This window comes from Pundamilia nyererei, unplaced genomic scaffold (assembly GCF_000239375.1).
Source record: "Pundamilia nyererei isolate P.nyererei 1_Seehausen unplaced genomic scaffold, PunNye1.0 scaffold00009, whole genome shotgun sequence".
NCBI classification, from domain to species: domain Eukaryota; kingdom Metazoa; phylum Chordata; class Actinopteri; order Cichliformes; family Cichlidae; genus Pundamilia; species Pundamilia nyererei.
In genome coordinates, this window is record NW_005187410.1 from 5,334,514 (window position 1) to 5,347,377 (window position 12,864).

At 38.6% G+C, this 12,864-nt stretch overlaps 1 protein-coding gene across 1 annotated transcript in view; it reads right to left on the reverse strand.

The window, feature by feature from the left end:
* Positions 1–1,439: 1,439 nt before the first annotated feature.
* Positions 1,440–12,864, reverse strand: part of stk24a (serine/threonine kinase 24a (STE20 homolog, yeast)) — an 18,337-nt gene continuing 6,912 nt past the window's right edge. Inside the window, exons 3-11 of the mRNA XM_005723528.1 lie at positions 9,375–9,431; positions 9,145–9,253; positions 8,468–8,625; positions 7,780–7,965; positions 7,513–7,655; positions 7,205–7,409; positions 7,056–7,124; positions 5,933–6,069; positions 1,440–4,928 (exon numbers count right to left, since the gene is read on the reverse strand). Of these exons, the coding sequence (XP_005723585.1) occupies positions 4,895–4,928; positions 5,933–6,069; positions 7,056–7,124; positions 7,205–7,409; positions 7,513–7,655; positions 7,780–7,965; positions 8,468–8,625; positions 9,145–9,253; positions 9,375–9,431 (1,098 nt within the window). The 3' untranslated portion in view covers positions 1,440–4,894. The remainder of the gene's footprint in view (positions 4,929–5,932; positions 6,070–7,055; positions 7,125–7,204; positions 7,410–7,512; positions 7,656–7,779; positions 7,966–8,467; positions 8,626–9,144; positions 9,254–9,374; positions 9,432–12,864) is intronic.

Here is a 12,864-nt window from a genome sequence, read left to right on the forward strand (position 1 = left end):
TGGACTGGTATGTGCAGTAGCACGTAGCATATTGTCAGCACTCTTTGCCAGGTGGAGTCAGCTGGGGTACCTGATCAATATCACATGATATCATCAGCAGAGGTTTTATTTAGCAGTCATGGCACTGAAGCTTTAAACTTAAGGGCAAAAGGGCTTAAAGAAAACCTGGAGCCAACTCTAAAAAAAAAAAAGTGGTATCCACCAGCGTGACAGTGGTGTGGCACTAGCTGTGACTTGGGGTCTTCTAACTAGTCAATATTTGAATATGTTTGAGAATTTAAGGACGCTTGGGTCTTTTGTGTGCAAAGAAAATTGAAGCTAAAAACTGTGGATTGTAATCTGCTAATCACAAGCAGCACTAAACCTAAGCCTCCCAAAGCCACTGATGTCAGCAGTTACAAATTTGAGCTCAGCAATTTAGTGCCGCCCTGCTCATACCAGCTTGTTGGCACTAGCTTTTTTTGTTTGTTTGTTTAGTAGAAATGCGTGTAAGTACTTCTAAACTGGTCACTGGAAAGCGGCAAAATTGGAGTGGTTGTTTCCAAGTTCAGCCATCTGCCTTGGCCAGGACTTGCTGTATGTTTTCCCAATTTGTCCCTCTGTGTTTGTCTTGCAGGTTCCTGGTATGTGGTGTTAATCAGCGCAGCTGGGAGCACTTGGCCAACCTCCCTGGAGCATTTAAGAGCTGGCTATCTCAGTCTTTGAGCCCTCACATTTCACCCAACTATCATTAGTTTGGTTGGCTTCATTTTTCCATTTATTTCACAGTACACAACATGCTTTGCATTCACTCGTCCAACTACCGACACACTAACACACCTTAAAAATTAATAATTAATTATGCTTTTTTAATAATAAATCTGAAAGTTCTGGTTAAAGCAGTGTCTTTACTATTGTTATGGCTCATGGGCTCTACCTGCAGGTAAAACAACATATTTGCATATCAACATAAGAGGCAGGTATCGAACTCCAGGCCTCAAGGACCGGTGTCCTGCAGGTTTTAGGTGCGTCCTTGATCCAACACAGCTGATTCAAATGGCTAAATTACCTCCTCAACACGCCTTGTAGTTCACTAGAGGCCTGGTAATTAATTAATCATTTGGTTCAGATGTGTTGGCCCATGGTGAGATCTAAGACCTGCAGGATACCAGCCCTAGAGGCCTGGAGACACCCCTGACATAAGCCAACCTAATTGGTTAATTTCTGTCAGATCTTAAAATTGCTGGGAAAATAAAGTGACAACCTTTCATCAAGTATACATCAAGAGATAAACCAAATCCAAATGACTTAAATTCCTCACATGCAACACATTCTGTTCTCCACTTAAATCACTGAGCTATGAATTTCATATGGATTTTTACCCAGAGCTAATAGGTGTGATAATACATGATAAGAGAAGATTAATTAGACAAAAACCACAAAGCACCAGTTGCACAACATGAAGTTTAAGGAATGTTTTATTCAGAAATGTGTTTGACTGGTTTCTCTATATCCCTATACAGTCCGAAGATGAATCATCGTCTCCGTTCTGATAATGTTGCCAAGAAAATTTCAGTATCATTTCTTATGTTTAAAATTCAAACTGAAAACAAAAACAAACAAACATACTTGCTTTGATCTACGTGCAGCATTCAACTGTGCGAAATGCATACTGCATCAACTGAAAACCTTTATGCAGTAGCCATACATTTCATCTCTTGATTTTGAATATGTGGACTTTGAAATGTGTGGGTTATTATACAAAACTTAAAAAGGAAATTCGATCACATAACCACAAGCAGCAAGAAGGGTGATATTTCCAAGAGGCACTACAGTCTGAGTCAGGAAAATGTAAAAAGCAAACCTATTCAACTTTCCACTTAATTTTTATTTATTTATTAAACATTTGACTAATTCCAAGAAATCCAACAGCACTGTCCTGAATGAGCAACAACACATACTGGACTGGAAACTTGTCAGCAAAGAAAAAAAAAAAATCATTCAAACTGAAATGTACATTTAAATGATTGCTATCCAGTGTTAACTGAAATTCGAACACATCACAGAATCCAGCTTTACTCCTTCTATTACATAATACTGCTCTTTGGGGTTATAAAAATAGTTTAAGCATATATGCCTACTTGTGCTGAGAGATGACTCCTGCCGATCACACTGCTTTATTGCCAAACAACACACAAAAGAAGAAGAAGAAAACTCCATAACACTGAGTAACATCTTAAAAAAGCAACAGCGCAACACAAAAAGAGAAGAGCCACACTAGATCACGTTAAAGGTGCAGATTGGGGCATAAATGGCACATTTGTTTGAATGAAGAGCAGACTCATTACGTGCAGTCGCTCGGTTAACCAGCTTCTACTTATTCATCTGATCAGCATTTCAACTGCCCTCATTTTAGTCCATTTCCCACCAGAAGTACAACAGGAAGCAGAAAGGAACTATGAAATGGTTTGTTTAAAAGAACAAGGTTGACATACAGGAAATACTTTGTGTTCCTGTTAACTTAAGCACTCAGTGACCACTTTATTAGGAACCCATCTGCAGTATAAATCAGTCGAATACAAATGCCGTCTCTTTATGATGCTCACAATTGTGATGTAAAATCTAAGATTGCCAGATTACCTTTAATAGGAGGCTTATGTTATAGAAGTACAATGGAAACTGTGTGTCGTGCAATAAAGGTACATTCCTCCAATTACATTTTCACTTTTTCGGTGAAATTAAAAAGGTAATGACTGAATTTTATTCTCTTCTTCTCTAATAACATTTGTAAACAGATGCGGTCTAATTGATGAAAACTGACGAGTTGCAAAAATATTGTCAAAATAACATTGCAGTGCAGTATTACAAAAGTAGATTTTAAGGTCAGACTGCACTGTATACCTAATAAAAAGGACACATTAACTGATTTTATTCTTCTCCTTTCTCCACTACAAATAAAATAAGTATTTCCCAGAATGTCAACCTATTCCTTTAACTTCTCATGTGTATTGTTTACATTATATCGGCAAAAAATGATTCTTAAACCCCAAAGATTATATATTAAAAAAAAGGTTTAAGACAACCTACATACAGGGTAATTTTGCTCATGTGCACCTTCTTTTATGAAAAAAAGAAATGCTTTTGATCTTTTTGTCATTCATCAATAAAACATCACTGAATTTAGAAACAGAGGACAAGTCACAACAAAAGCAACAGATCCAACACTTTAAAGCTGATACTATTCATCCCATTCATCACAAATACTATAAGGCTGATCTGACTCTGTTTAGGGCTCAACATTCCTTCAGTCCTGTAGGAGTATGCTACAACGCATACTACTCAGGCCAACCATTAGGCTTTATACTACCATGCACATTCCTTTTAAGCTAGAGTCAAACGTAGCAGCAGTGCCACTGGTCTCTGAACACTGCTTGGCTTTATGTTAATATATACATCTGAGAGCAGTGTCATCTATGCTGTAAGGAGTCTAGAAAACTAGCACACTTATCACAAAGTTAAAAATCAAAATGATACAGCCAGGCAATTATTACACTGCATGACCAACTCCAAAGTCCAAGCTGTGAGACTTGTGGCGGACTTCTGTTCGTCCCGGATGGTAGAGTGAATACCTGCAAAATACCGTAAGTCTCATGCTACTGTTTTATGGCTACTTTTTTTTATATAGTCAAAGGCATTTATACTTGAAGTGCAATTAAAGCTGTAGGTACACTGAGGAGGATAGTACCGCTGCAGCTCCTAGGAAGACTAAGAGAGTCTGCTGATTTAAACTCAGACGATGGCACTGCCCTGTTAATGGAATGAATGGACGAAACCTCAGTTTATCAATCAAATGCTGAAAAAACAAACAAACAAACACAGAAACAAACAAAAAAACAACAAAAAAAGCGGGATGAGGCAGAGTCCAACAAACCAACACAACTCGAAGCTTTATGGAATTGGGGCTGGAAACGGAGCATCCAGTGTTTAAAACTGCTGGGGCTTCAATAAACCAGCCATTTCTCTCTTTTTCAGACATTCTCCAACATTATTACAGCCACACTAAAGAGTGTGAAATCAAAGAGAATCAAGAAATATACACAAACAAATCAATAGTAAACCATGATAGAGGGCAGCCACTTTCATTCACTGGATGAGTACTTAAAAAGTTTCCAACTAGACAGAGAGAAATCAAAGACAGATATACAAAAGAATAAAGTACAAAGGCAAGGCAATCTCACTTGTGGCTTCTTAAGTCTCTCAAAAATATTCACCTCACAGCCATTATCTACACTTTGCATTTGGCCATTTGTACACAGTGGTTCCAAATGCACCATTAACCTCTCAAGAAACTGTAGAAATCAGCCTATTTACAAGTCTGTACAACCACCCTGCAGAGCTCTTTCCATCTCCCAGTAGACCCAATCCACTAAAAGCGGGATACCTGAGTTTTCAATAGAATGCTTCAAACCCACTCGTCACGCTTCACTGCACATTTCACAGGATCTTTCACACAGCCACATGCACACAATTAATTAAGCAAGTTATTTTCTCCATAAGGATGCCGACTGTAAACCTATGTGGGAAAAAGCCACAAACACACCAAAATCAAAACTTAAAGTCCTTCCAGAAAGACAGCTAATGTGCTCTTAAAATAAAACAATTGAGAAGGAGGTATGGAGAAGGGGAATCTTACAGCAGGTGGCAGCTAACTGAGTGGCCACTGACTGTCTTGAATAGGAACCTCTGATGCTGTGCTAGCATATAAACAGACATTAAGTAGGCCAGGATTTGCTTCAGGCAAATAAGTGATGGAGACCTTCCTGGGAGACTTCATTCTGGCTGTGGAGGTCAGAGGAAAAGATCTGACTGCTGCCACCAGGGTGGAAAAGTGGAGCACAACTGGACTTGGCTCATCTCAGTGAGTGGGGGCTGCATGTGGCACAGAAAACCTGAAAAGAAATAAATAAAGGTCAATATTTACCAGCCTTGGGTTAAGTTGAGACAAAACATTACACAAAAACAAATTGCAGATGGATTAAACACATATACTTGCTATTATTCCTGCATAACAAGATTGAGAGGCTTGGGTTTCCTCTCTGAAAAGTCACCATTTAAGACTCCTCAGCTCTGATTTTCTGGGCTTCAGTAATACATCCTCACACTTAACATGTGCTTGTACCATGCTCACTGAAGCATGGAAAGTCTGATGCTACATGAAAAATAGAATTGAGGTTATTGGAATTTCTTGCCCCTTCCTGAGCCTGGTTCTGTTGGAGGTCTCTTCCTGTTAAAAAGGACTTCCCACTTTCGCTAAAGTGCTTGCGTTAGGCAGGGGTCATCTAATTGATGGGGTTTTCTCTGTATTATTCTACCTCAGTAGACTGGTTATTTGTACGTTTCTGGCTGTAAGTCAATCATACTCCAGTCAGTCTCAGACATATCACAGTTAAATGAAATCTTGTTTAAGCTAAAATCTTAAATCTAGACAGTGACCATTGTAAACACTTTACCAATCTGTTAAAGTGCAGACATCCTCATAGAGGAACTAGCATAGCTATAGACTCTCAGTAGTATTTAGAAATGAGTGAAATCCTTTTAAAGTGCTGTCAACATTGTTTACTGTACATCAATATGATCAGATGACTCCATGATCCCAACAGAAACTGCTGTCTCATGGAAAACTTTGTACAAAATAGTGCTTTTGATGCATCAGTGCAAGTGACTATACCAATAAGTGTATTCAAAAAAGTGCATATTTTCCAGCCAAATTGAATTAAAGCTTTTCCCTTTGTCATTGGAAACCAGTTGGTTTACAATTAAGCTGCCCCCTTAGGCTTACATCCTGCCACTCAGTCTGCTTTAATATGAAATCCATTCAGGAAGTAATTATGCAAATTCACAAACTACTAAATGGAGGAAAAAGTTAAAAGTTACTGGTGTGAACTTCACTTGCCTCTGAAGTCTCTGCACTAGTTCAGCCACCAGGGAGTCACAGATTCCTGGGTATTTTTCTTCTGCCTGAACAATGGCCTTTCGCAGCTCCTCTGCAGCTTCTGGCTTGCCATTACTTGTCTCGCCTTTCTGTTTCAACTGTGAAAGTGACAGCTTTTAGATGACATAATGTGAACTGCCTAATTCTAAAGAAAACTGCAGCCTCTAACATAAAATGGAACATAAACTTAAAGGTACACTGTGTAGGATCAGTTGCCATTTGTAAACTCTGCTGACTCTAAAAAAAACTGACAGAGAACAGCGGTGGTTCAGCAAGCTAGAATGAATGCAAAGGGAGCAGCACAGGCAGGAAATTTACTGCTTTACTACTTAAAACATTACATTCAAGGGGGAAATGGTTAGTTAGTTGTTGTTTTTTTAACTCACTGTTGTTCTGGTTAGAGGTAAAAATAAACACAGCAATATGTGTACATAATCCTGCAGGAGGGTGTTACGTTACAGGATTTAATGAGGCTGAAATGACAGAACATGCCTCACATTGTCTGGTGTCACCTTTCTGCTGTGTGTGTGGCCATAATCACACAGGCCTAGAGACCAGTTGGCAACCACCTGGGAACCTCTGTTTGGCTTACTTTCAAGGCTATTTTATAGCTAGGACAATCTGCTAGCGACCAAAGCAACCACAAGAAGGTTTTAGGTACACACCATAAACTTCTTTTCACACTAGTGCATGTGTGCTACCTCCAGCAACTACTCTCCACCTGGGTGGGAAATGCATATCTTTCTTTAATGACTTGTGATGCCAGATGGTCACCAGGCCTGTGTGACTGGGCACTTAAGTTTCTCTCACCTGCTTCTTCCTCTGCTCTGTAAGTGTCTGGTCAACTAAGATTAATTTGCACTGTTTACAGTATTTACAGTATATAGTCCTTCCTATGACATCCTGAACGCTGCTATAGGCTGAGGACTCCACACTGAGGCCCTTCAACATAAACATATACTTCCATTGTTAGTAAAATCCTGCTGGGTACACCTTAAGTTGGTGTGACCAGTTGAGTACCAATTACTTATCTATTCATCAATGATGAATATTTTAATATGGGACAAGAAAGCGATGCTTGTACCTCTGAAAAAACTGGAGAAAAGATTGTTGATAAGCTTTGTGACAAAGGCCTCTTTGGATTCTCCTCCACCTGGAAAAAACAAAATACTTTAATTTGAAAAACCAAATAGGAACCTTCAATAAGGCCTTTTGAAAGAGCCCATTCCTTACCCGATTCCTTTCCAACTCAGCAGGCCGTGCTGCTCCATTCTGGACCTTTTTCAAGTCCTTTTTCAGGTCCTTTTTAGGGTCATTTGTCAGGTCATTTTTCAGGTCATTTTTCAAATCGTTTTCCAGATCCTTTTCCTTGATGGTGTTGAAAATCCATTTATCATTACTAGCATCATCACCTCCAGATGCCTGGCCATCTTGTTCCCTACAATCAAGCAGGATTTTAGGAACATCAGTGGACTACAGTTGATAGACTTTACACCTGCACCCCAACACTGAACTGAATAAGGTTGGTTTAGATAACTTACTCATCAGATTCGGAGCCAGATTCATCCCGAGACTGTTCTGACTTCCATCTCTTGTATCTGTCAATCAGCTCCGTCAGGTAGGTCGTCTTTTTGGCATGCCTTACAATATACCTATGTTTTAACAACTCTTTGGCAGTTGGCCTCTATAGAGAAAACATACAAAAAAGAGCAATTAATAGAGTGGATTTCCTCTTCTTCTTTTCATTTTCAAGCTTAAAAATACAACTTAAACTCAAAAAATGAACTTTTCTTTTTCTTAACACTTACAAAGCTAGCCTCCTTATTTAAACAGGCTTCAACAAATTCTTTAAGTGGTTTACTGTAGTTTCCTTCCAGTGTTGGCGGATTGTTCTTTGGGATGAGGAATAAAACTTTCATCGGATGAAGCTCAGAGTGGGGAGGCTCTCCTTTAGCCAGTTCTATTGCTGTTATCCCTAATGACCAGATGTCTGCCTAAAAAAAGGAAAACATTTGCAACCAAATGCCTGGTTTTTAAAATAGCAGAACACAAACATTTTGACAGCAAGCTCCATGACATGACACTCACATTGACTGACTTAAGTAACAAGGGTGTATTTGAGGAAACTGTGCAAAAACAAGACTGTGACATAGCAGCTGAGTAGACAAGCCACACTGACTCATGTTGTGGTCATAAAAAAACCCCCAAAATAATATGGGTCATTTTTAGTCAAGAATACTCATCTTAAGCAATGCTGACAAAAAAAACAAAACAAAGGTCAACAAAGCACTAACATGAAAAACAAATTGGGAACAATTTTATATGAAACAGTATACATTCATGACTAATTGTACAAACTTGTTTTAAAGCAAAATATTGATCTCAAATTTTTTTTTTTTTAAAAAGAACACAAAGTTATGACAAAGATTTTGCTGGGACAGCTGTTTTTAAGTTTAAATGTGACCGTGATAACACACAATATAAGATAATGCTAACCTTTGAATCATAGGCCGATTGCTTTATGACTTCAGGTGCCATCCAGAAGGGAGTTCCAACAAATGTGTTTCTTTTTATCTGTGTATCTGTCAACTGGCCCGCTACTCCAAAGTCTGCAAGCTTCACGTCACCCTGTTCTGACAGCAACACGTTGGCAGCTGAAACAGCAGTGAGAAAAATAAAAAGCTAGTGAGATGCATCACATAATGTCAAAGACCTATTGGTAGACCCATACCTTTTAGTTACCACAGGAACTAAAAAAACACTCTAGAGAAAAAAAAATTCTGACACTATTTTGAGCCACATTAAATTACACCTGTAGAAATATTAAATGAAATGGCCTCCTCCATCACCCATCACTACTGTAAGACAAATATTATCTATGATGATGTAGAAGTTGAATATTACAGGGCTGAACAGGATTTCAACTAAGTGTAAGACGTGGACAGATATTAAGTGATATGGCTTGTGTGTAAATATAATTATGGCTCAACACTTAGACAAAAAAAAAGACATAACAGATGCTGGAAGTTGTGAAATGCAAGCTTTTGTAAGTAATTTCCTAGCAAAGAATGACACAAAAAGATTAAAGTCTCACTTCAATATTAGCAAGATGATAAAGGGCTTGCTCTCTAAATATATTTTTTAAAACAAGGCGATGTATGTACCAGACTGACCTTTGATATCTCTATGTATTTTCTTTTCAGAGTGCAGATACTCAAGACCTTTCAGGATTTCCCTTAGGATGGTGGCGATCTGTGTTTCATCGAGTAGACCCGGCTCCATCTAGGAGAATGGATAAACTCTTGACTCTGGCTGTTATTGTGACAACTGTCATAATGGCCTTACATACAAACAAACACTTTAAGTCTAGATTATCTTCAGATCGCAATTCATAACAACTTACCAAATCAAGGGCTGATCCTCCACCCAAATATTCCATAATAATCCATAATTTTGTACCCTGAAAAATAGACAATTCCATTGGACAGTGTTTAAAGTTATGGTAGAGACAGAAAACAGTACTCATTCAGGTTTCTAATAACGGGAATAGTTGTGGGTACTAGTTATGTCATGGGGTGTTTTGTGGTGGGAAAAAAAATCATGTTAAATAAGTGAATGATAAATAACCATTTTAATAACTGTTCCACTGCTGTACACTATGTGTCACATCTTCAGAGGTACAAATAGTGGAAGATCAATCAACTTTAGTTTTTTGATTGTTTGTTAGTTTTTTTTACAAGTGAGAGACCTTTCAGCTCATTCTGATATTAGTACTCTCACTGTTTGTTTTGTTTTGGGGGGTTTTAAAAATAAATTTGGTGTGCCTTTGCGCTTCATATTGTTCAAGACTTCTAGGAAACAACATCACACAGAATTAGGGATGGGTACCGGTGTCCGGTGCCATCTGGCATAAACGGTAGTAACCAGACCGAAAAGCAGCGCACATTTCGGTGCTTTATTTCGGTGCTTTTTTTTCCTGAGCTGTGATACACTTCTAGCCAATCATTTTACGTTTCCGAGGATAGTAGGCGGGGCCAGGTACGTATGTTCTGTTAGAGCAGAGCTACAGATTAAAAATGTCCAAGGCGAAGCGGTCAAAAGTCTGGCTGTACTTCACAGCAAAATATGCAAACTCAGCAGCCTGCAACAAGTGCTTTAAGCTGATACTGTGATACTGTCAAAGGAGGTAACACCAAGAATCCGATTAAACAGCTGGCGACGCATAGCGTTTTTTTTAAAAGCCGAGAAATGCGCCGTATTTGATAGCTTGCTGCGAGACCTCACACCGTGCACGTCGGGTGGGTTGCCAGTTATCGGACCCGGAGCAACATCCCCCAAAAACCCAAAGAATAGAGTCCTGGCCCCTAGCCCTGCCAGTGTAGCAGAAATGATGACGGATGATGATGGCAGCAGCAGCCGTTCTTCTCTGCGTGAGTAGCTTCATGTTGTTCGTGTGTAATTTACGTTGAGTAGGCTAACCACGTTATTACATTAATGCATGTAAGGTGAACTAGCAAACATCATCATAGCTACATGCGGCTGTCCTCTTGTTTGATGGCAGATACTCCCTTCACCCTGGCCAAAAAGGCTAAAATGACCAAAGAAAAAGTGGGAAACAGTTAAACATGAGAGGGTTTAAGTTTGTGTTTTTTCCATTGTTTAAGCACTGCTTCCAGCCAAGAGTGATGCCATATATGCCACATAGCTGCAGAAAAGGCTAACATTGTTATCTTTTTACAAAAACCAGCTGAACATGACAGGTTTTTGGACAAAGTTTGTGTTCTCCATTCTTTAAGCACCGGTTTGAGCACCGTTTAAGCACCGGCACCGTTTCAAAAGTACCGATTTGGCACCGGTATCGGATAAAACCTAAACGATACCCATCCCTACACAGAATTAAATGTAATAATTGGAACTGTGTTATTGAGATTCAAGAAAACCTAGTTTTGGTTTATTGAACCACTATATAGATAGACCAAGATAATTAAAATTACACCCTAATTATGACACAAACTTTCAAATTTTATGATTTGAAATTTTATGATACACAACTCACTGGCTGTTATTGTGACAACTCTCATAATGGCTGTATTTTGAACATGGAAAGAAACAAATACGTTTTCTATCTCATAACAACCTGTGACGGTACATCAGCTGTACAGTGAACAGTCAAATTATAACTACAGGACCCTGCGAATGTCATTTCATCTTGCTTACACTTACAAGTGCATGCAATCTGCATAATATTATACATCAGCAGATGTTTTCTCAGTTGGTGCTGCTGCCTCACAGATGGAAACCAACACCCACCAACGCAGCCACACACCAATATCTAGACTTTCTTTTATTTGCATTCAGAGGATGGTCATTTTTCTGACTTCTTCTCATTTCTTTTGATTTTACTTTGCCATACACAAACTTCAGTGTCAGAAGCTCATTGTTTTTTGTGGGGTTTTTTTAGCTTTACAACCACACCCATCATCAGATCAGTACTGTAAGGAACACCTTGGTTTATTACCAGTTCTTGTGTTATTTCTAATACAGATGCAACAATTCAACTTTTTCCAGTTCTGATCCTATACAGAGACTCGATCTGGTATCAGACCAATCTGATACCAGTGTTAAATAAATAATCTGTATTTCTCTCAGTGAGAAAGAGTCAGGGAATTAGTCTTTATGTGGAGGGCAACACTGTCTTCCTAACTTTCTAAAGTAAAGGAAATAAACACCTTCAAGAGTATAAATTTTACAGGACTGGTATTTAGAAGCAAAATAATAAATGACATTGGACCAAAGTGACAAAATAAAAAAATGAAAATATATATTAACATAAATTCATGTTTTACCTATTTTATTTGCACTCAGTCATTAAAGTCACTAGTTTCCTTTCCTCTGACTAACTACTTCCTTTTACAGCTCCTCACATCACACATAAAGTAAAAGCTTATGCTGCACGATCCACTTCTAGGAATAAGCGCTTTACCTCCTGCGGTGCCAGACATTTGATTTTTGTTTCACGATATGTGCGAGTGAGAGAGAAAAAGCATCGCTGTTAGTTTTTCAGTTCCGTCGATGCACCTGACTGCAGTTAAATTAAAAACATTTCTAAACTTAGAGATGAAGGCTGCCGGAGCTAGACTGAAACACTTTAAACTGCTGTCAGCTTCTTCAAATCTTCTGCTAGCAAACAAACCACTGATGATGTGTAGTATGTGATATGCAATCCAGTTTTTCAAGCCAGGTTCGCACTAATATTCAATCCTAACATTGGATTAGTGCATTTCTTATTCCTAAGTGGTTTTATAAAAGTTCATGTAGTGGACACCAAAATTTAATAATATACTGAGGAGGTCTAATTAACACTGGTTATAAAATGATTAGAGTACCATTTTTGATGAAAGTTGCAACAGCTGAGTGTCAGAACCACTTCTGCTTCTCCTGCCCACTATAATAAGCAGATGTTAAAATGCTGACCAGACAACAACAACTAACTTCAAGTTGATCTATAACAAGGCACACAAACACACATTATCCTCGTTTCTCCCTCCTAAACCTATGTGCGACTTATCCGACTCAAAAAGGCAGACGTCCCTAAAACAACAACAATAGGTGGGCAGATTTCTTAGTTTATATGGTACAGCATAAAGCACGAGCTGCTGTTCGTCAGCTGCTGACTTCCAGACGACTAGACTGATTAAAATGAGAAGCTATCTGTTCGTTGAGATGCATGTGGGATCAATGATGGATGAAAGCAGATGATATGGGGTTTTTTCATGCAAATAGCAGTACCAGTCTAGAAACTCCATGGACACAACATACTAGGGCTGGGCGATATATCGAGTTTTTTAAAAATATCGATATATTTTCATACGAGATATAAGATGTGACAATAT